The sequence below is a fragment of the Stenella coeruleoalba genome (genome assembly GCF_951394435.1).
Source record: "Stenella coeruleoalba genome assembly, chromosome: 16".
Taxonomy (NCBI): domain Eukaryota; kingdom Metazoa; phylum Chordata; class Mammalia; order Artiodactyla; family Delphinidae; genus Stenella; species Stenella coeruleoalba.
In genome coordinates this window covers 6,938,503-6,963,940 of record NC_137162.1, presented here as the reverse complement: position 1 = coordinate 6,963,940, position 25,438 = coordinate 6,938,503, and the positions used below count along the sequence as shown (strand labels likewise).

Below are 25,438 nucleotides of genomic sequence, written 5' to 3'. Positions count from 1 at the left end.
ACAAATCACTCCAAGCTTCTCTCTGCAAGTGAGAACACCAATACCTACCCCCAAATATGTCTCTAGGTAGATCTGAGGACCACCCAAGAAAGTGGGGGTGGAATTGATTAATAAACTGTAAAGTGAAATACAAGTATTACAGAAAAAACAGAGCAGACACACTCATCTCCCTCTTAGACTCAACAGGTTGCCATCTGCTGTCAGTCCCAGCACTGACCCCCTGCGGGCACCTACCATATTCAAGTTAGGTCGGGTCATGGCTATATTCTGCCACATTCTTCTGTTTAACGCTTTCTTTTTCCTTCTTTCTTTTTATAGATTAGCCTTTTTCTTTCCTTAGTTCTACTCATAGCACCTTCCACAGTGCTGGGCAGAAAGAATTCCACAATTATAATACTTTACATATGTTTTGGTCATTTGACAACAAACAATTATAGAATCTATACAAAATACAAAGTGGTGGGCTTCCCTGGTGGCGCAGTGGCTGGGAGTCCGCCTGCCGATGCAGGGGATGCGGGTTCGTGCCCCGGCCGGGAGGATCCCACATGCCGCAGAGCTGCTGGGCCCATGAGCCATGGCTGCTGGGCCTGCGCGTCCGGAGCCTGTGCTCCGCGGCGGGAGGGGCCACAGCAGTGAGAGGCCCGCGTACCGCAAAAAAAAAAATACAAAGTGGTTTTTCCCTATAGATGAGGCACATTCTAAAGGGCAAAAGATCCTTTAGATGAGCACTTTCATTTCTGGAATTCTACCCTAAGGATATAATCCAAAATATATAAAAAATTTATATGTAAATATGTTCATTGAAGAGTTATTTATAATAGGGAAAATTTTAATTAATATAAATGTCCAAAAGAGGAAAAGGAGTCAATAAATTTGAGTGTCTCAACTATGTAGATTATAGTGCAGCCATTGGAAACAGTATCTGAAAGAGTAGAAGTGCTACAGTTTCACATGCAGGCAGGAAAAAAACAGAATGCAGAATTATAGACTCACCCCTAATCCATTTATTCAACCAACATCTCTTGAGCACGTGCCATGTACCAGGCATTGTTACAGGCTTGGAAGTAGAGCCTTGCACAAGGCATGTGGTCTCCAAGCTCTAGTGGAAGAAACTTCACACCAGCGTAGGGGGGAATGGGTGGAGATCTAAAATAAGCCAGCAAATAAACAAACAAGAGAAATGCCAGGTGGTGAGAGAGCTGCACAGAGAGAAAGGACTGGGGCCATCAGGGAAAGCCTCTCTGTGGATGGGATATCTGAGCTGAGGTCTGAATTACAATCCGGAAACACACCTGACAATACCAATAGGACAAGCACTCCAGGCAGAGGAAAGAGCCAGTGCAAAGGTCCTGAGGTGGGAACAAGGGTGGATCATTTGAGGAATAGACAGAGGGCACAGTGGCCAGGGGGACATTTATGAGTGAAGGTTGGAAAGGAAAGCAGGGCCATGTTCTGAGGCCTTATTAGTAGGGGAGTCAGCCAGGAGGCTGAGATGAAGATAGAAGGAACCACAGGAGAGGGTGGTATGTGGGACCCCAGGTGGGGGATGGAACACTCAGCTGAGGGCCATGCAGCAAAGGGTCAGAGGGGTGGGAACAGAGAAGAGCACGTTTTCACAACACGGAGACAGTTGAGGACACCAGTAAGAGACATGTATCTCCCTGACACCAAATCAGAAGCCTGGCTGGAGCAGGTCAAGGACATGGGGACAGAGACTGCAGTCAGTTCTTCCAAGGAGTTCTGATGAGATGGGAGTAGAGAACAGGGTAATAGGTAGAGGTGATGCAGGGCCCTGGGAAGCCTTTTCCCTGCCAAGATAAGCACTAGTGGAGCTCTTTTATGCTGTTGGGAGTGAGGAGGGAGACGCCGATGATTCAGGAGAGAAGAAGCGAGTCACTGAGAGGGTGCTCAGGTAGGAGAAGGACCGGCCTGGATGCACATGGTGGGGGGCAGGGGCCACTGGGTTGGTGGTGCTGGTCATGGGAAGATGGGGCCATGACTCTCACTGCTCCTATTTCCCCAACTAAGAATAGTTACCAGGTAAGACAGGAGAGCTCTGTGTGTGTGTGTGTGTGTGTGTGTGTGTGTGTGTGTGTGTGTGTAAGTGATTTCAGAAGGAAGAAGTTATGAAGCAGGGACACGTTGGGTGTCCATTAGGATTCGTCACTGTGAGTTTTACACTCTGGTGAGAATGGCCATCATCAAAAAGCCTATAAACAATAAATGCTGGAGATGGTGTGGAGAAAAGGGAACCTCCTGCACTGCTGGTGGGAATGTGAATTGGTGCAGACACTATGGAGGCTCCTTAAAAAACTACAAATAGAGCTACCATATGATCCTGCAGTCCCACTCCTGGGCATATATCCAGAGAAAAACATACTTTGAAAAGTTACATGCACCCCAATGTTCATTGCAGCACTGTTTACAATAGCCAAGACATGGAAGCAACCTAAATATCTACCAACAGATAAATGGATAAAGAAGATGTGGTACATATATACAGTGGAATATTACTCGGCCATAAAAAGGAATGAAATAGTGCCATTTGCAGCAACATGGATGGACCCAGAGATTGTCATACTGAGTGAAGTAAGTCAGAGAAAGACAAATATCATATGATATTGCTTATATGTGGAATCTAAAAAAATGACACAAATAAACTTACTTACAAAAGAGAAATAGACTCACAGACTTAGAAAACAAACTTATGGTTACCAAGGTGAAAGGTCAGGGGGAGGGATAAATTAGGAGGTTTGGGTTAACATATATACACTACTATATATATAATAGATAATCAATAAGGACCTACTATATAGCACAAGGAACTCTATTCAATACTCTGTAATAGCCTATATGGGAAAAGAATCTGAAAAAGAATGGATATATGTATATGTATAACTAAATCACTTTGCTGTACACCTGAAACTAACACAACATTGTAAATCAAATTTACTGCAATATAAAAAAAAATTTATGGCTGAGGGTTTTGAAGTCTCCCCCACCGCCAGCATGACTGTGAGCTTCTCTCTAACAATGTCCAGCTGCTCAGGTGGGCATGGGGTGGGAGGTGTGACCAGGATGCTTACATGTACCTAATGCCCAAACCAAAAAATGGTGAGGAGATAGACCAAAACGCTTGTGGTGGGTGTTTTTCAGTGGTGAGATCATGGTGAGATTTCTTTTCTCCTTTCAATTTTATATATCTTCCAAATTTCCTATATGGAGTTTTAATAATAGTGGGAAAATAATTATAGTTTTTAAAAGAAAAAATATGGATGAGGGTGGTTACAACTCCCCATATGTCAGATATTTTTCATCTGGCAGGGTTGCTCAGTGATGGTCCAGCAAAATATTCAAATCAGCTGGAGAGTATTTCCAATTCACTTTTTTTTTTTCGGTACGTGGGCCTCTCACTGCCATGGCCTCTCCCGCTGCGGAGCACAGGCTCCGGACGCGCAGGCTCAGCGGCCATGGCTCACGGGCCCAGCCGCCCGCGGCATGTGAGATCTTCCCGGACCGGGGCACGAACCCGTGTCCTCTGCATCGGCAGGCGGACTCTCAACCACTGCGTCACCAGGGAAGCCCTCCAATTCACTTTTTAAAAGTCAACTTTGTATTCTGTGTAATTTGAGATTTAAAGAAAAGTTGCAAAGATAGAGAGTTTCTATGTACCATTCATCCAGATTCCATAAATTGACAACATCTTACATAAACATGCTGCATTTGTCAAAATTAAGAAACTATCACTGGTGCAGTACTATAAACTAAGTCACAGACTGTAATTGAATTTTGCCGGTTTTCCCACTAACATCCTCTTTCTCTTCCAGGATCTAATCTGGGAAACCACATTGCATTTAGCCAATTAGCTCTAAAAGATTCCTTGGCCAATGTGCAAAAATTGTTAGTTTTATCTACTCCATAGTGTCACTGTGAGAATTAACTGAAGAAATATGTAGGAAAAAGCTGTGTAAACTGAAAAGTGTGACACTGTACTGAATGATGATGGTGATGATGATACAAACTTCACATTGTTAAACCCGTGTGCTGAAATTGAAGGGGAAATGAGAATAGAAACTTGCATTTGTAGACCATCTTGTACTTCTTTAAGTGCCTCAAAGTCTCATCTGCTAATAAAAAGCCATCATATATTGTTTACTGTATATGTCAAGCACTGTGTTGTGCGTATATTAGTTTCCTGATGCTGCTGTAACAAAGTGCCACAAACTGGGTAGCTTAAAACAGCGTAAGTTTACGGTCTCACAGTTCCAGAGGCGGAAGTGCAAAATGAAGGTGTTAGCAGGGTTGCATCCTTTTCGGTGGCTCTGAGGGAGAATCTCTTCCATGCCTCTATTTTAGCTTCTTGGGGTTGCCGGCAATCCCTGGCTTTTTTTGGATTGTAGAAGCATCATTCAAATCTTTGCTTCTGTCATCACAGGTGTTCTCTCTCTCTCTCTCTCTGTGTCTTTCTCTGTGGCTCTGTGTCCAAATTTCTCACTTCCTATAAGGGCACCAGGCATTGGAATAGGGCCCACCGTTATACAGCACAACCTCATTGTAACTGTTATGTCTGCAAAGACCTTATTTCCAAACAAAGTCACATGCACAGGTTCTGGGTGGGCCTGAATTTTAGGGGGACACTAGTCAACCCAGTACAGAGCTCTAATTCATTAACTCATTTCATAAGACTCATCAACTTTACGAGGCAGATACTTTTATTACTCCCAATTTATAGACAGAAAAACTGAGGCTTAGAAATTAGAAAGGTCAGTAACTTGCCCGAAGTCCAATAGCCTTAAGTGGCCATGAGCAAACCGGTCTCTCAAGCTCCGTCTTCTTTACCACTATCCCAGTGTTTCTCAAACTGGGGTTAAAGGTCATATTCTTGGGATTCTTCTAAGTCGCAACGATAAGTTAAAGTTTTTGTTCTTTTATTCTGACAATACTCTCCTAAAACCCACGTCAACATATTACGGAAACTTGCCATGTAACCAAATGCTGTGCCCAGTGCCCAGCCTTGTAATTGTGGGTAGGATGGAGTTGGGGTCAGGGCCAACCACGAGCAAACAGAGGACGGCACATGTAAAGATCACCTCTCGCCAGGTGAAGCCCAGATGATGTCATGACATGCCAGGCAAGTTCAGGATCCCGGGGAGGTGAACTTGGAAAAGCTCCTGTGACAGAGGGAGGTGAGGGGGCATCAGAGGCAGACACTCAGGAGTCGAGACCTTGAGAACCCCCAGCCCCGCCTGCCCAGGAGCACCCCAAGGAGAGTCAGGCGGTTTAATTCGGGCACAGCAACATCATCTGTCACGTTAAACTCAAGCTTTTAATTGGACTTCTATAGTTTCCTGGTTTTGTTTGTATTGAATCTTTAAATTTGCTTTGGTTTTTATAGATGTATAAGAGCTATAACCATAAGGAAATTGTACCTAATTTATGTTTGCACATATCTGAGTAATATTATAATAAAAAGAATTAAGGTCAACCCAAGGAATTCATGAAGTTTTGTTCTAGATGGAGAAAAACCAGCCTCTGCTCTGTCTTGCTTCCCGGTTTCACTCCTGCCAGGACCTACCAAGGACAATGTGCTCTCACCCCACTTTGTGGGGAGGAAACCTTGTCCCCAGGAAGGCAGGTAAGTTCCCAAGTGACATCACACAGGTGGTTTATAGGAGAGCTGCGAGGACCCACCAATCGGTCAGGACTCCAAGCAGTATGGGGCAGAAAACTCAATTCAAACCAGCTAAAAATTTAAAGGGAATTTATTGGTGCATATGACTACATAAATCAGGAGTAAAGCTTACTTCGGGTTGGTTTTGTTATGGGGTTCAGTATATGACCAGGACTTGGGTTACCTCTTCTTCTTAGCTCCTCCACTATTTCCCAGGTCAGCTTTGTCCCCAGGGTCCCAAGATGGCCAACAGCAGCTTCCTGGACTTGGTGCTTCTCCACTCAAGCCCAGTGGGGACATAGCAGCATAGAGGAAACCCCCATGCACCCTCTTGGCTCTGACTGGGCTGCATGCCCATATCCAAAGCAACCCTAGACCCAGGGGAAAATGTGCGCTAGTTGCCTTACATCTAGGTTATGTGCTCCTCTCAGAGCCAGGAGCGTGGATAAGGCCACCAGAAGTGCATGGACTGGGGGTGACATTCCCCAGAAGGGAACTGCGTGAAGTTACTGAGAAAAGAGTAAATGGAGGCTGGACACAAACCTAACAGACATTAATGTGAAAAAACACAGTGGTTGCAAGCTCTTATCTGAGTTTTTATCCCAACTCTACCACTTTTCTTGTTGTGCAACCTTGAGCATCTTGACTTCTCAATACCTCAGTGTCTTCAGCTGTCAAATGCGGATCATGATAATATCTATATCTTAGTGTTTGGGGGGCAGGGTAAAAATTAAATCAGATAATACTGATTAGCCCAGCATCTGGGAAATAGAAGTCCTCACCAAATGTTAGCCGTTATTCACACCAGTTTTTAATCTGGTCCCAAAACACAGAGGCCAATAGTGAGGATAATAATGTCCAGGGTAAGGGCTGGTGGGGGATCCTGAGCTTGACAGGTGAAAAACCTGTACTTACTCAGAAGAAATACACCTCGCTCATCCCCTAATCATAAAACCTCTTAAAACTGGTGTTGGTGGAATAAACAAATGAAACTTAATTTAACTTAAAAGCTGTTGCACAGCAAAGGAAACCATCAACAAAACGGAAAGACAACAACTGAATGGGAGAAAATATTTGCAAATGATATGACTGATAAGGGCTTAATATCCAAAATATATAAACAGCTCATACAACTCAATATCAAAGAAAACAAACAACCCAGTGAAAAAAAAATAGGCAGAAGACCTGAATAGATATTTTTCCAAAGAAGACATACAGATGCGCAACAGGTACATGAAAATATGCTCAACATCACTAATCATCAGAGAAATGCAAATCAAAACCACAATGAGATATCACCTCACACCAGTCAGAATGGCTATCATCAAAGAGTCTATAAATAACAAATGTTGGCAAGGATGTGGAGAAAAGGGAGCCCTCCAACACTGCTGATGGGATTGTGAATTTGTGCAGCCATTATGAAAACAGTATGGAGGTTCCTCAAAAAACTAAATATAGAACTACTATATAATCCAGCAATTCCACTCCTGGGTATATAACTGAAGAAAATGAAACACTAATTTGAAAGAATACATGCACACCAATGTTCATAGCAGTATTATTTACAATTGCCAAGATATGGAAGCAACCTAAGTATCCATCAACAGATGAATGGATAAAGAAGATATGACATATATATATATATAATATATATATACACATATATAACATATACACAATGGAATATTACTCAGCCATAAGAAGAGTGAAATTCTGCCATTTGTAACAACATGGATGGACCTAGAGGGTATTATGCTTCATGGGTATTATTAATTAGTATTATGCTTAGAGGGTATTATTATGCTAAGTCAGACAGAGAAAGACATAAATACTCTATGTGATCACTTATATGTGGAACCTAAAAAAAAAAACCACAAACAAATGAATGTATATAACAATACAGAAACAGACGCAGATATAGAGAACAAACTAGTGGTCACCAGTGGGGAGAGGGAAGGAGGGAGGGGAAAGAGAGGAGTATGGGATTAAGAGATGTAAACTACTACGTATAAATCAGATAAGCAACAAGGATATATTGTACAGCACAGGGAAATATAGTCATTATTTTGTAATAACTTTAAATGGAGTTTAATCTATAAAAATATTGAATCACTATGTGGTACACCTGAAACTAATATAATATTGTAAATCAACTATACTTATGTTAAAAAAGTGGGGTTGGTGGCAAGGTTTCCTTAAAGGTGGAGAAGTTCAGGTTCATAGATGTCCTGTGTCAACAACGCAATGCATGCCCCTGTGTGGGCGGGTGTGCATGGGTGTGTGCATGTATGTAGAACATGTGTGTGAGTATATGGACATGTGAGTGTGTGTGTGTGTGTGTGTGTGTGTGTGTGTAGGGGATCTGGAATAGTGATTTTTTAAAAATTGGGGTATAGTTGCTTTACAATGTTGTGTTAGTTTCTGCTAGTTTCTGCTGTACAATGAAGTGAATCAGCTATACATATACATATATCCCCTCCCTCTTGGACCTCCCTCCTACTGCCCCCCATCCCACCCATCTAGGTCACCACAGAGCACCAAGCTGAGCTCCCCGTGCTATACAGCAGGTTCCCACTAGCTATCTAACTTACACATGGTAGTGTCTATATGTCAATCCCAATCTCCTGATTCATTACCCTTTCCCCCCACCTCCCGGTGTCCACACATCTGTTCTCTACGTCTGTGTCTCTATTCCTGCCCTGCAAATAGGTTCATCTGTACCATTTTTCTAGGAATAGTGATTTGAGGTCCTCAGAGCAAGCTCTGTTTTGGAACCACGCAGGTAAGAGGATACCAAAGGGCAGGTGGTCTGTGGGGACAAAAGCCTATGAACCCTGGAAACTGCCAGAGGCAAACGTATGGCTCAGGGACCCCCAGGCCTCGCCTTTCTCCCTCCCAGTGAGGCTGTGATCTTGCTGCTACTGACTCTGGTTCAAGGACCAGGAGGACCCCAGGTGTAAAACTGTCCCTTAAACAGAAGTGACTGGAGAGAATGTGTGAGTCTCTCAGCATGTGGTGGGAATCTGAGTATAAACAGGCAGTGGAGTAGCAGGAATTCCTCTGTTTTCTTTGCAACTCTGTTGGGACCCAGCTGTGCCATGCAGGGAATGAGGTGAATGGGAAAGGCCAAAACCCAAATCCAAACCCCAAACCAAAGCAAACAGCAAAATCTTTGCCAGTGCACTTCGCACCTGCTTCTGCTCTGTGGAGCTGCCCCGCTCCTCACACCAGGTTCTGAATCCTGGGGACTTTTACCAGGGTGTGTGTGTGTGCGTGTGTGGTGTGTGTGTGTGTGTGGGGGGGTGTGTGTGTGTGTGGTGTGTGTGTGAGTGTGTGTGTGTGTGTCTGTGTCACTCCCTTGGCTGCCGAGGCAGTATCTTTCCCTAGGCTGCATAGGGTGATGTGCCAATGAGCAATATTCCTTAGGATGGGGACAGAGAACACTCTTCAGCCTTGTTCATCTGTAAAAAGGATGTTCTGTTTCAACTAGTTCCAGGTGATCACAGAAATTCACCAAGGTGATTTAGATGCCTTAAACATTCTGTTAAAAGTTTTGGTTTTCTAGATAGGGTTCTAATTCAAGCTCATGTTGAAAATTTAATTAAAAACCATGAAAAGGAAATGCAGGGAATAAATCAGTGAGGGGGCTGCTCAGGCGAGCACATCTTTTTAACGGCAGGTTTCTTTCTGATAGGCAATCTGAGGATCTGCTGCATGAAGGATTGAGAATCGTTCTTAAAGATGAAACTGCAAAAAATAATGTGTGGTAATGCCTTCTCAGAGTCATCTGATTCATAACCAGGGTAAAAATGGAAGGGCATATTACTGCTGTGCACCAAAATTTATGTAAAGAAGGTTTATCGTTGCGCATTCATAGTGCTGAAAATTGGGAAATAATCTAACTTTCTAAAATAGGAAAACAGTTAAATCATGTTATTTTCACATGCTGCTCTTTCATGTAGTTATTAAGAATCAAATTTGAAAAATATTTAATGAAAGGCAAATACCTATGACTCAATGCCCAGTTTAAAAAAGGAGGGTTCAAAACTCTGTATATTGTATGATCCCAATTTTGTGTTAAAATATACAGAGAAAAGACTGGAAGGACATCTTTAATATGATAACAATGGAAGTGAAATGTATGTCTTCACTGCTGAGTGGGGAAATTGGTGGTATCCTTCTTCATGCTTTCTTTACAAAACTTTTGCAAATGCACATATGTGTGCATATATATATATACGTGTATACATCATACATATAATGTGATATAAACATTATGTATATATCACATTTATAATCAGAAGGCATTTGTTTTTTTTTTTTAATTTGGCCATGCAGGGCAGCATGTAGGATCTTAGTTCCCTGACCAGGGATCGAACCCGTGTCCCCTACGTTGGAAGCGTGGAGCCTTAACCACTGGACCGCCAGGGAAGTCCCTCAGAAGGCAGTTTTGAAGATATTCAGAATAATGGGAAATGGACACTGGGGCTACAAGTACATATTATCAGTAGATTAAGAGCTTGGACAGTTATCTTGAGAACCCTCACTGAGCTGTGGGAAAATTCAAAAAATCAAGTCTTCCTGACTCTAAAAAAGCTTCCCTTCACTCTGCCTCTTGCTGATGACTGCAAAGTTTTGCCTTCCTCCTTCCTTTTACACCGAGCCTTCTTTTTTTTTTTTAAACTTTTTATTTTATATTGGAGTAGAATTGATTAACAGTGTTGTGTTAGTTTCAGGTGTACAACAAAGTGAGTCGGTTATACATATACATGTATCTATTCTTTTTCAAATTCTTTTCCTAATAAGGTTGTTATAGAATATTGTGCAGCGTTCCCTGTGCTGTACAGTAGGTCCTTGTTGGTTATCCATTTTAAATATAGCCGTGTGGACATGTCAATCCCAAACACCCAGCCGTCCTGAGCTTCCCACGTGCACCATCTCTCTGCACCTCCGCTTCTCTGACCTGGTGATGATTTGACTTCTACTCCTCAGCTCCATGGACAGTCTTCTCCTTTAGAACGCTGGTGACCTCCTGATGTTTGAATCCTCATTTGTCTTAGTCAGCTTGGGCTGCCGTAACAGACCCAGAACCTGGTGGCCTTAAACAACAGATACTTATTCTCACACAGTTCTGGAGGCTGGATGTACAAGATCAAGATGCTGGCAGGTTTGGTTTCTGGTGAGACCTCTCTCCCTGGTTTGCAGATAGTCACCGTCTCGTTGTGTCCTCACATGGCCTTTCCTTTGTACATGCACACTCTTTGTGTCTCTTTCTCTTCTTAAAAGGACACCAGTCCTATTGGCTTAGGGGCCCACCCTTACAACCGCATTTAACTTTACCTCCTTAAAGGCCCTATCTCCAAATACAGTTACAGTGGGAGTCAGGGCTTCAACATGTGGATTTTAGGGGGGACACCATTCAGTCCATGACACCATCCTGCCAGCACTGACAGCTCTGTGTCCACCATCTTCCACTTAGCTTCTAGGTACCATGCTCTTCTGCTTCTGTCTGCCTCTCTGGTATTTCTTCTCTAGCTTATTCACTATTATACTTTTTTTTTTTTTTGGCTGCATTGGGTCTTAGTTGCAGCATGCGGGATCTTTGCTGTGGCATGCAGGGATCTTTCGTTGTGTCACATGGGTTTCTCTCTAGTTGTGCTGCGTGGGCTTCTCTCTAGTCGTGGCATGTGGGTTTTCTCTCTCTAGTTGTGGCGTGCAGGCTCCAGGGCACATGGGCTCTGTAGTGGCACGCGGGTTCCAGAGTGCCTGGGCTCTGTAGTTTGTGGCATGCAGGCTCTCTAGTTGAGGCGTGTGAGCTCGGTAGTTGTGGTGCGCGGGCTTAGTTGCCCCGAGGCATGTGGGATCTTAGTTCCCTGACCAGGGATCAAAACTGCATCCTGCATTGGAAGGCAGATTCTTTTCCAGTGGACCACTGGGGAAGTCCCACTATTACACATTTTGAATTTGCTTCTTAAATGTTCAGGCTCCTGGGGCCCTCCCTGGCCCCGCTGTTGTCTTATCCTGAGTGATCTCATCGATCTCTGGAGGTCTATGTGCTGATGATGCCCAAATCCCACCTCTGACTCTCAGCTTCTCTCCCCAGCCCCTGTCCCAACATTCGTACTGCCTACACCAGTCATTCTTAACTGGGGACAATTCTGTCTCGCAGGGGACATTTGGCCATGTCTGCAGATGTTTTTGGTCATCTCAGCTGGGGCTGGGGGCGCTACTGGCATCTGTGGTTGCTGCTAAACATCCTACAGTGCAGAGGACAGAATGATCCAGCCCCCAAAGTCAACAGCACTGAGGCCGAGAAACCCTAGCTACACCTTGGCTGAAAGTGTCCCCATCCCCTCTGTTTCCCAAACACGAACCTTCCTTTCCAAGCTGTGCCCCTCACACCAAGGTCATCCAGATGAATTCCCAGCTCCCACACCCTCTTCACCCACTGCCTCAGCTGGGGGATCATTTAGTCTCCCTGATGCTGCAAATTCTTTGGGCTCAAGACTCGCTCCTCTCTACATGCTGTTTTTCTGCTTCTGGAAGATCTTTTTTTTTTCAATTTGAAAAATATGTCAAAGCATACATTGGGGAAAAAAATCATCACAATCTCACACTTGATAGGTGAAGTAAAGAGCCCTTCAGTCCCTCTAATTTCACCCCTGACAGATAACCACTGATGATAGTTTGGAGTGTACCCTCCTAGTTATTTTTTCTGAAAGGATATGACTATAGACATGCGCACTTAAAAAAAATAAATAGGGGCTAATCGGCGGCGTTTGCGGAGGCTGAAGAGTTTAGGGCGTCTGTACTAGTTGCTGCTTTTGGCGCGAAAAATGCTGGGTCTGGCGGCCGCAAGCCCTGCCCCGTCGAGTCGCAGGAGAAGAAGCCTCTGAAGCCCTGCTGCGCCTGCCCGGAGACCAAGAAGGCGCACGATGCGTGCATCATTGAGAAAGGAGAAGAGAACTGTGGACCCCTAATTGAGGCCCACAAGGAATGCATGAGAGCCCTGGGATTTAAGATATGAAATGGTGGTCTGCTCTGGGAATTAATAATTCCTGAAAAATGAAGAAGATTTAATAACTTTGGGAGCTCTTTGGTGAACATTGATAAATTTAAGAATATTTATAACTTATTAAAAAAAAAGAGAATATCCCTGGTAAAATATAAATAAATAAATAAAAGGGAATTGTGCTATATGTATTGTTCTGCAAATCGTTTTCGTCCTTTAAAATTATATCATTTTCCAGGTCAGTATATACAGCTTTTCCTCATTCTTTCTTTCTTTCTTTTTTTTTTTTTTTTTTTTTGCGGTACGCGGGCCTCTCACTGTTGTGGCCTCTCCCGTTGCGGAGCACAGGCTCCGGACGCGCAGGCTCAGCGGCCATGGCTCACAGGCCCAGCCGCCCGCGGCATGTGGGATCTTCCCGGACCGAGGCACGAGCCCGTGTCCCCTGCATCGGCAAGCGGACTCTCAACCACTGCGCCACCAGGGAAGCCCTTCCTCATTCTTTTTAACAGTATCTGGTGGTACTGTTCCGCTCTTGTAATACTACAAACTTTTGTGATGTAAAATAACATGTTCATGACTAGGACTAATAAATTATTATGAAGGAACTATAACCCCGGTAAAGAGCTATGGGCCTAAACTATTGGCTAAGTCAGAAAATGTGTCAAAATGCACTGTCACTTGCAAAAAATTGGTTTGCATTTGAAAATAAAACCTCCCTGCCCCACCTTCCCTCCCCCCGCAACCCGCCCCGGGCTTTTTTTAAAGCTCATGTGCTACCTATTGGAGATTACTGCGGTAGTCTGACATTTATCAACGAAGTTTACAAAAGCTTGGAATGAGAAACTCTCTTCCTCAGAGAGCTTGCTAAAGAGGAGGCAAGCCCCACGCACCCCAGTCCTCCCTCCCACTCCCGTTCACCCATTCTCAGCCCACGAAACTTAAGCATAATTCTGCCTTCAGCGCACTACCAAAAACAAGTCATTTCAATGCATTTGAGAAGAGCAGGTGGACGGCCTTCTGAACTGTTTGGGAATTTCTGAGTTATGAGTCCCTGACATACACAAATACTACAAATAAATTACCAAACAAGCATGAAGTGCTCAGAATCCTTTGCTTCCAAGTATACTTGTTTATAAACAATTAGATTCAGCAGAACCATAGAAGGATATTTTTGTTCTATTCTACTGAATCCAACAATGAAGTCTGGTGGGATAAAGAAGTCTTTGCTCCATATAAAAAGTAACAAAAGCTCAGTGTACCTCAGCGATGTTTGTCTTAACACGATTCCTGGAATTTGTACTGTTTATGTTGAGAACATACTACTCAGTTCATTTATAAAGTCAGCTACCCAGTGGCCATGAGAAAAACAGTACCCTATAGAGTTTCAAGACTGAATTTCTTTCAGAAGATATGTGGGTGTTATTGAATCACAGAGACCCAAAACAGCAGATTAACTGACCAAAGCTACCTAGCACTACAGTTGGGGTAGTAAAATACCATAGGAATTTGGATTATGCACTCGAACCTAAAGGGTCTTTCAGGCTAATCTCTTCCTTTCGCCTCAGTGGTCTTTCTAATACATGTGGGTAATTGAAACAATCTGCATTTTGACTGTGAGTGGTCTGAAAATGAAGTGACTGCAAGTTAGAAATAAGACCGTGTAGGGTCAGGTGGTCTTTAATACATCAGGTGATGAAATGAGATCTTTCTTGATCTTGAGGGCATACATGTTTATTCAGAGTTTCCTTAGTGTTTGCTTAGAACTGGAAGGGCTCTGGGGGGGTCACCTCGTCCCACCCTCAATGCCTGACTTTACAAATGGGGAATCTGAATGTCAGGATGTCAACAAGTCATTTGGCTGCTCAGGGGTAGAAATGAGTTTGATGCGAGTCTCCTGAGTAAAGTTCAGTATTCATCAGAGGGCAGAACTTGAACTTGGCAGGGAAACTGGAAGTGCAGTGGCCATGGACAGTCCTAAAGTCTGAGCACAAACTTTGTCTAAATCCTTGGCTAGTTTCTGAGCTATGGCAAGCATGTTCTTTTAACACTCGTAAGGTGGATGCAAGGGCACTAGGTGCTGTTGTAGCTCGTACACACTGTGGCTGATTTACCAGCTCACCTTGTTGATGGGGTGGGTGTAGCTAGGTCTGCAGCTCCATCATTCCTGCCAGGTCCCTGCAGCTTCTCTGGTCCAAGCCCATGCTGAGATGCAGAGGCAGCAAATGGACATAAAGTGTCTGATGATCCCCTATAATTACTTAAAGTCAAATCCCTTAGAAAAATTGCATATTCTCTGTCATTCTTATTGGTTCTTATTGTTGTTGCTTTAAAATCACACCCTGAGTGATATAGCATTCAAACAGAAAAAAATAAGAAAGCTGCGGTGACTATATTAATGTTAGAAGAAATAAATTTTAAGTCAAAGAGAATTATTAGAGACCAAGATGGATAATTCATAATGGCAACAAGGTTGGTACAGCAGCAAGGAAGATACAACGGTTACACTAAATGTGGGTCCATATAGTAACAGAGTTACAAAATACATGAAGCAAAATGGACAGAACTAAAAACAGAAATAGACTAATCCACAATTATAGTTGGAGATTTCAATACTCCCATTTTAATATTGATTTAAAAAAAGCAGTAAAGATGGACAAGATTTGATGAACACTATCAACCAACTGGACCTGTTGACATTTATTCCATTCAATAAGAGCAGAATGCACTTTTTTTTTTTTTCAAGGACATGTGGAACATTTACTAAGATAAACTGTAAAACAAGTCTCAATAAATTTGAAAATGTTAAAACAATACTCTAATCATAAGAGAATTAAACTAGCAATCAATAACAGAATGATCTTTGGAATATCCCCTAATATTTGGAAGTTAACCACTTCTAAATAATCAATGGATCATGGAAAAACTTTCAAGAGAAATTAGACAATATTTTGAGCTGAATGAAAATGAAAACACAATTTATCAAAATTAGTGAGATACAGTAAAAGCAGTGCATAAAGTAAAATGAGTATCTTTAAATGCTTATGTTAGAGAAACAAAATGTTCTCAAACCAGTAACCTAAGCTTCCATTTTAAAAAGCTAGAATTAGGTAAGCAAATTAAACCCAAAGTAAGTAGAAAGCAGGAAATAATGAGGAGTGGAAATCAATGAAACAGAAAACAAAAAACATAAGACAAAATAATTAAAACCAAAAGCTTATTTTTGGAAAAATATCAATAAATTTAATAAACATCTACCTAGACTGATCAAGAAAGAAAGAAAGAAGGGAAATTGGTTCAAGATGGCAGAGCAGAAGGACGTGTGCTCAATCCCTCTTGCGAGAGCACTGGAATCACAACTAACTGCTGAACAAACATAGACAGGAAGACACTGGAACTCACCAAAAAAAGACACCCCACATCCAAAGACAAAGGAGAAGCCACAATGAGATGGTAGGAGGGGCGCAATCACAATAAAATCAAATCCCATAACTGCTGGGTGGGTGACTCACAAATTGGAGAACACTTATACCACAGAAGTCCACCCACTGGACTGAAGGTTCTGAGCCCCACGTCAGGCTTCCCAACCTGGGGGTCCGGCAATGGGAGGAGGAATTCCTAGAGAATCAGACTTTGAAGGCTAGCGGGATTTGATTGCAGGACTTTGACAGGACTGGGGGAAACAGAGACTCCACTCTTGGAGGGCACACAGAAAGTAGTGTGCTCATCGGGACCCAGGGGAAGGAGCAGTGACCCCATAGAAGACTGAACCAGACCTACCTGCTAGTGTTGGAGGGCCTCCTGCAGAGGCGGGGGGTGGCTGTGGCTCACCATGAGGACAAGGATACTGGCAGCTGAAGTTCTGGGAACTGCTCCTTGGCGTGAGCCCTCCCAGGGTCCGCCATTAGCCCACCAAAGACCAGGTAGGCTCCAGTGTTGGGTCACCTCAGGCCAAACAACCAGCAGGGAGGGAACCCAGCCCCATCCATCAGCAGACAAGCAGATTAAAGTTTTACTGAGCTCCACCCACCAGAGCAACAGCCAGCTCTACCAACCACCAGTCCCTCCCATCAGAAAACTTGCACAAGCCTCTTAGATAGCCTCATCCGCCAGAGGGCAGATAGCAGAAGCAAGAAGAACTACAATCCTGCAGCCTGTGGAACTAAAACCACATTCACAGAAAGAAAGACAAGATGAAAAGGCAGAGGGCTACGTACCAGATGAAGGAACAAGATAAAACCCCAGAAAAACAACTAAATGAAGTAGAGATAGGCAATCTTCCAGAAAAAGAATTCAGAATAATGACAGTGAAGATGATCCAGGACCTTGGAAAAAGAATGGAGGCAAAGATTGAGAAAATGCAGAAATGTTTAACAAAGACCAAGAAGAATTAAAGAACACCTAGAAAGATTAAAGAACAAACAAACAGAAATGAACAATACAATAACTGAAATGAAAAATACACCTGAAGGAATCAATAGCAGAATAACTGAGGCAGAAGAACAGATACGTGACCTGGAAGACAGAATGGGGGAATTCACTGCCCTGGAACAGAATAAAGAAAAAAGAATGAAAAGAAATAAACATAAGAGACCTCCGGGACAACATTAAACATGACAACATTTGCATTATAGGGGTCCCAGAAGGAGAAGAGAGAGAGAAAGGACCCGAGAAAATATTTGAAGTGATTAGAGTCGAAAACTTCCCTAACATGAGAAAGGAAATAGCCACCCAGGTCCGGGAAGCACAGTGAGTCCCAGACAGGATAAACCCAAGGAGAAACACACTGTGACACACAGTAATCAAACTGACAAAAATTAAAAACAAAGAAAAATTATTGAAAGCAACAAGGGAAAAACAACAAATAACATACAAGGGAACTCCCATAAGGTTAACAGCTGATTTCTCAGCAGAAACTCTACAAGCCAGAAGAGAGTGGCATGATATTTAAAGTGATGAAAGGGAAAAAACTACAACCAAGATTACTCTACCCAGCAAGGATCTCATTCAGATTCGACGGAGAAATCAAAAGCTTTACAAGCAAGCAAAAGCTAAGAGAATTAAGCACCACCAAACCAGCTCTACAACAAATGCTAAAGGAACTTCTCTAAGTGGGAAACCCAAGAGAAGAAAGGGACCTACAAAAACAAACCCATAAAATTAAGAAAATGGTAACAGGAACATACATATCAATAATTACCTTAAACGTTAATGGGTTAAATGCTCCAACCAAAAGACACAGGCTCGCTGAATGGATACAAAAACAAGACCCATATATATGCTGTCTACAAGAGACCCACTTCAGACCTAGGGACACATACAGACTGAAAGTGAGGGGATGGAAAAAGATATTCCATGCAAATGGAAACCAAAAGAAAGCTGGAGTAGCCATACTCATATCAGATAAAATAGACTTTGAAATAAAGAATGTTACAAGAGACAAGGACATTACATAATGATCAAGGGATCAATCCAAGAAGAAGATATAACAATTATAAATATATATGCACCCAATATAGGAGCACCTCAATACATAAGGCAACTGCTAACAGCTATAAAAGAGGAAATCGACAGTAACACAATAATAATGGGGGACTTTAACACCTCACTTACACCAATGGACAGGTCATCCAAACAGAAAATTAATAAGGAAACATAACCTTTAAATGACACAACAGACCAGATATATTTGATATTTATAGGACATTCCAACCAAAAACAGCAGATTACACTTCAAGAAAAAAAACGGAGAGGACTCAAATCAGTAAAATTAGAAACAAAGAAGGAGAAGTTACTACTGACCCTATTGAAATACCAAGGATCACAAGAGACTACAAGCATCTGTATGACAATAAAATGGACACCCTGGAAGAAATGGACAAATTCTTAGAAAGGTAAATCTCCCAAGACTGAACCAGAAAGAAACAGAAAATATGAACAGACCAATCACAAGTAATGAAATTGAAACTGATTTAAAAACTCCAAGAAACAAAAGTCCAGGACCAGATGGCTTCACAGATGAATTGTTTCAAACATATAGAGAAGAGGTAACATCTGTCCTTCTGAAACAGTTCCAAAAATTGCACAGGAAGGAAACCTCCCAAACTCATTCTATGAGGCCACCATCACCCTGATATCAAAACCAGAAAAAGATATCACAAAAAAAGGAAAATTATAGACCAATATCACTGATGAATATAGATGCAAAAGTCCTCAACAAAATACTAGCAAACAGAATCCAGCAACACGTTGAAAGGATCATACACCATGATCAAGTGGGATTTACCCCAGGGATGTAAGGATTCTTCAATATACACAAATCAATCAATGTGATATACCATATTAACAAATTGAATGATAAAAACCATATGATCATCTCAAAAGATGCAGAAAAAGCTTTTTACAAAATTCAACACCCATTTATGATAAAAACTCTCCACAAAGTGGGCACAGATGGAACCTACCTCAACATAATAAAGGCCATATACAACAAACCCACAGCAAACATCATTCTCAATGGTGAAAAACTGAAAGCATTTCCTCTAAGATCAGGAACAAGACAAGGATGTCCACTCTTGCCACTATTATTCAACATAGTTTTGGAAGTCCTAGCCATGGCAATCAGAAAAGAAAAATAAATAAAAGAATCCAACTCGGAAAAGCAGAAGTAAAACTGTCACTGTTTGCACATGACATGATACTATACCTAGCGAATTCTAAAGATGCCACCAGAAAACTACTAGAGTTAATCAATGAATTTGTTAAAGTTGCAGGATACAGAATTAATGCACAGAAATCTCTTGCATTCCTGTACACTAACAATGAAAGATGAGAAAGAGAAATTAAGGAAACAATCCCATTCACCGTTGCAACAAAAAGAATAAAATACCTATGAATAAAGCTACCTAAGGAGGTAAAAAACCCGTACTCAGAAAACTATAAGACACTAATGAAAGAAATCAAAGATGATACAAACAGGTGGAGAGATATACCATGTTCTTGGATTGGAAGAATCAAGATTGTGAAAATGACTCTACTACCCAAAGCAATCTACAGATTCAATGCAATCCCTATCAAATTACCAGTGGCAGTTTTTACAGAACTAGAAGAAAAAATCTTAAAACTTGTATGGAGACACAAAAGACCCTGAATAGCCAAAGCAGTCCTGAGGGAAAAAAAAGGAGCTGGAGAAATCAGACTCCCTGGCTTCAGACTATACTACAAGGCTACAGTAATCAAGACAATATGGTACTGGCACAAAAACAGAAACATAGATCAATGGAATAAGATAGAAAGCCCAGAGATAAACCCACACACCTATGGTCAACTAATCTATGACAAAGGAGGCAAGGATATACAATGGAGAAAAGACAGCCTTTTCAATAGTGCTGGGAAAACTGGACAGCTACATGTAAAAGAATGAAATTAGCACACTCCCTAACACCACACACAAAAATAAACTCAAAATGGATTCAAGACCTAAATGTAAGACTGGACACTATAAAACTCATAGAGGAAAACATAGGAAGAACACTCTTTGACATAAATCACAGCAAGACCTTTTTTGATCCACTTCCTAGAGTAATGCTAATAACAGCAAAAATAAACAAATGGGACCCAATGAAACTTCAAAGCTTTTGCACAGCAAAGGAAACCATAAACAAGACGAAAACACAACCCTCAGAATGGGAGAAAATATTTGCAAATGAAGTGACTGACAAAGGATTAATCTCCAAAATTTATAAACAGCTCATGCAGCTCAATATTAAAAAAACAAACAACCCAATCCAAAAATGGGCAGAAGACCTATATAGACATTTCTCCAACAAAGACATAGAGATGGCCAAGAAGCAAATGAAAAGCTGTTCAACATCACTAATTATTAGAGAAATGAAAATCAAAACTACAATGAGGTATCACCTCACACCAGTTAGAATGGGCATCATTAGAAAATCTACAAACAACAAATGCTGGGGAGAGTGTGGAGAAAAAGGAACCGTCTTGCACTGTTGGTGGGAATGTAAATTGATACACTATGGAGAACAGTATGGAGGTTCCTTAAAAAACTAAAAATAGAATTACCATATGACCCAGCAATCCCACTACTGGGCATGTACCCAGAGAAAACCATAATTCAAAAAGACACACGCACCCCAATACTCACTGCAGCACTATTTACAAATAGCCAGGTCATGGAAGCAACCTAAATGCCCATCGACAGACGAATGGATGAAGAAGATGTGGTATATATATACAATGGAATATTACTCAGTCGTAAAAAGGAACGAAATTGGGTCATTTGTAGAGACATGGATGGATCTAGAGACTGTCATACAGAGTGAAGTAAGTCAGAAAGAGAAAAACAAATATCGTATATTAACGCATGTATGTGGAACCTAGAAAAATGGTACAGATGAACCAGTTGCAGGGCAGAAAGAGAGACACAGATGTAGAGGACAAACGTATGGACACCAAGGGGGGAAAGTGGTGGCGGGGGAGGTGTGATGAATTGGGAGATTGGGATTGACATATATACACTAACATGTATAAAATGGATAACTAATAAGAACCTGCTGCATAAAAAAATAAAATAAAATAAAATCCAAAAAAAAAGAAAGAACAAACGCAAAATGTACCATTATGATGAATGAGAGAAGGGATTCCACGGGTATTTAAAAAAAGAAGGAACTATTGATATTAGGAAGAACTTTATGCCAATGAGTGTGATAACAGATGAAATGTACAAATCCCTTGAAAGACATGGATTACCAAATGAACTCAAGAAGAAACTAAAAAGATGAAAAAGTGAATTCTCTATTAAAATCAGTCCTGCAGAGAAGATTCTAGCCACTCATGACTTTACTGGTGAATTCTATCAAATACTGAAGGCAGAAATAATACCAATCTTATAAAAAATCTTTCAGAAAATACAGAGAGAACACATCCAACTTACCTTATGAAGCCAGAATTACCCTGATACCAACCCAGAGAAAGACATCAGAAGAAAAAATATTAGGAAATCGAATCCACTAAAGCAACAACAACAAAACAAATACTAGGAATGCAAGGTTGGTTTATCATTAGAAAATTAACCACTGTAAACCATTATATTAAAAGAATAAGGGGAAGACCATACAATTATCTAAATAGAGGCAGAAAATCACGTGGTAAAATACAACACCTGTTTCTGAAAACTCTTTGCAAACCAGCAATAAGATAAAACTTCCTCAAACTGATAAAGAGAATTTACAAAAAAACCTACAGCAAATATCATACTTAATGATGAAATAGTGAACACTTTCCTCTCTGAAATCGGGGATGGTCAAAGGACGTCCGCTCTCACCACATCTATTTAGCCTTATACTGGAAATCCTAGCAAGCGCCATAGGGTGCACACACACACACACGCACGCACACAGATCGAAAAGGAAGAAGTAAAACTATTTTTTATTCTCAGGACACATGATTGTGTACATAAAAAAATTATTCCCAAGGGATCTCCAAAAAGGTACTAGAACTAATCAGTGATGTTAGTAGGATCCCAAAATATAAGGTCAGTATAAGATTCAATGATATTTTTATGTACTAGCAATGAACAATCGAAAAATAAAATTTTAAGTATCATTTACAGCAGTATAAAAATATGAAGTATTTAGGCATAAATTTACTAAAATATGTACAAGAGCTATGCACTTCAAAATACTGGTGGGATAAATTTAAAAACATTAAGAAAAGGTGAGGTATAACATGTGCATGGATTGGAAGATTCAATATTGTGAAGATGTCAGTGTTCCCCAAATTGATCTACAGATTCAACAGAATTCTGATCAAATTCTTCGCAGTTCTTTCTGTAGAAACTGACAAGCTAAACTAAAATTTATATGGAAATTCAAAGGACCTAGAACAGCCAAAATAATTATTTAAAAAGAACAAGGTTGGAGGACTCACACTACCTGATCTCAAGATTTAATATAAAGTCACAGAAATGAAGACAGTATGGTATTGGCATAAGGATAGACATATAGGCCAAGACTCTTATTTATACAGTTAATTGTTTTGCACAAGGTAATTCAATGTGAACTTTGGGTTTTTTCAAAAGAACAGTTGGATAACCGTATAGAAAAAGTGAAACTCAATCCTTCTCTCTCACCATATTAAAAGATTAATGTAAAATAGATCATAGACATAACTGTATGACCTTAAAACTATAAAACTTCTGTAAGTCAGCATCAGAGAAACATTTGTGACTGTTGGTTTAAAAAGATTTCTTAAAAAGCTAAACAAAAACAAACAAATAAAAAAACTAAAAACAAAAAAACCCTTTTGTTCTTCATCGAAGTGGAGAAAATGAAAAGGTAAGCCACCGCCCAGGAGAAAATATTTGTAAAGCAAATATAACAAGCGGCTGGTGTTAAGAATATGTAGAGAACTCTTACAACACAAATAATAATAACAAAAATGAACAACCCAATTTAAAAAAAAAAAAAGGAGCAAAAGATCTGAACAGAAATTTCATAAAAGAAGATTGACAAATGGCCAATAAACAAATGAAAAGATGCTCACAGAAACAAATTAAAACCACAATGAGAGACCACTAATCAACCATCTGAATGGTTAAACAACTAATGATATCAAGTATTAGTGAAGATGTGGAACAAGTGGAACTTTAATACATGGCTGATGAAAATAAAAAATGGTGCAGCCACTTTGAAAAACAGTTTGGCAGTTTTACTGAAGGTAAACGTACTTGCCAAATGACCATCAATACCACTTGTAGATGTCTACACAAAGACTTGTACATGAATGTCTGTAGCAGCATTATTCATTATAGCCCAAAACTAGAAACAACCCAGATGTCTTCATACGGTTAATGGATAAAAACATTGTTGTTTATCCAGTCAATGGAGTATAACTCAGCAATGAAAAGGAGCAAGCTATTGATATAACAATACAGATTTATCTCAAAAAAAAAACGAAAGAAGCCAGACATAGAAGAATATAGGCTGACAATTCTATTTATATAAAATTCTAGAGAAGGTGAAACTATAGTGACACCAAATAGGTTGCCAGGGGTCAGGGTTGGCGGGGGCGGACTGACTGCAGCAGGGAACTTTTAGAGTGATGAATATGTTCTATGTCGTGATTGTGGTGGAGGTTATGTGACTATGTACATTTGCCCAAACTCATTCACTGTGTACTTAACAGGGGTGAATTTTATTGTATGTAAACTATACTCCCCAAATGTGTCCCCCCAAAAGTAAGAATAATTTCTGGACAGACAAGGACTTCAAATAGGAAATTTCCAAAAAATTACATGTTCTCCTCCCTTGTTGTACATACACAGTCTATCACTGAGGAAGCAATAAGCTGATTCTTGCTTAAGATTAAGAGACACTAGGCAGAGTTTATGAATCCCATCATTACATGGGATATCAGAGGACTGTTCCCATGGATCTCCCACACCCCTGTGCAGTAAGTGTGTCTATCTTTTCCCTCTCTCCTCCAATAGCTTCAAATCTCAGAGACTTTGGCTCAAAATGAGTTGTACACCTGCAACTTTTTCCTCTTGTCTAGCATACCTTCAGGCAGGACCAACCCAATAAAACTATTTTATTTTCACAGTTTACCTAGGGGCATTTGAACTTCCCTGGTACCGATTTCACTGCCAATTCCTCCTTATCTACTCCAAATCCTTAACGACTCCATTTTCTCTCATTCCCTTCCTTTTCTCCTCTGAAAGCCAATGAAGCAAAGCTTATAACCATCTTCTGTAAAATAACCGTTCACACCCCTGAGGTATGATCATTCAATCACACTCCATCCTTGCACACTGAGCTAAATACTCCTTGTGTTCATGCTTTTCATATTTCCCCATATTTCTCCCCAGAGAAAGCCACCCTGGGCCTCTGGTTGAGGGTGCACTCTGGGAAAAATCACTGTTTTCCAGGAGCCCAGGATTTTGTGTTCCAGGAAGTGAGGAATGGGTTCTGCTACTTATTCATTGCACAGCCTTGGGGCAAGTGGCCTCTCTGAGCCTCAGTCTCTTCATCTGATTACTGGAAATCATAATATCTATGAGAGGTGCTGCTGATGAGCACATACTCACTAATTTTCCTCCTCCACTCTTGCTTCCCAATCCAGAAACGTGCTAACTTCCCTTGTACCTTGGAAAGTGTCCCTTGGCAAGTACTATGACTAAACTCTACTTATGTAGGTGATTAAGATATTGCTTAGACACTGTATTTTTGAAAATTAATGAAGCAAGATAATAATAGCTAGTATTGATATAGTCTTTGGTCTGTTATCTTAATTATGCTTTATGAAGCTACTATAAAACTGTTAAGTAAGATTACTGCAAGTTAATTAATATTTATTATACTCCTGGAAGCAAAGTAGAGCCTTTATAAATCAGGTACAGTGAACTAAAGAAAATTCTTCCTGAGTTTGCAGGATCCAGCGCCACTGATGCTGTTGATCTGCAGCTAAATTAACCCTCAATTTTCAGCCAGCACTGCTGAAATAAGCAGGGACCCTCATGTATGAGACCTGGTGTGAACTAAGAACCAAGAAGAAAGAACTAAGAAGTCATTGAGGACCTGCAAATTACAGTACTTGAGATAATGCCTGCAAAATGACAGTAACAGCCCTTTTTTCCTTTTTATCTCCTACTTTTCCTTTAGTCTTGTCACCAACTTCCCAATTTGTTGTCTTTCTATTAGTATACACCTATTCTTTCAGGGGAAGGGAAAAGAGGGGGT

At 40.9% G+C, this 25,438-nt stretch overlaps 1 protein-coding gene and 1 long non-coding RNA gene across 2 annotated transcripts in view; one reads left to right on the top strand and one right to left on the bottom strand.

Moving 5' to 3' along the window:
* Positions 1 to 25,438, bottom strand: part of LOC307174879 — a 157,400-nt gene that overhangs the window by 86,959 nt on the left and 45,003 nt on the right. The window lies entirely within an intron of this gene.
* On the top strand, positions 12,401 to 13,323 carry LOC307175099 (cytochrome c oxidase copper chaperone-like). The gene is given in 2 exon segments (XM_079899959.1): positions 12,401 to 12,538; positions 12,541 to 13,323. Coding segments are annotated over 2 exon segments (189 nt in total). The 5' UTR covers positions 12,401 to 12,507; the 3' UTR covers positions 12,699 to 13,323.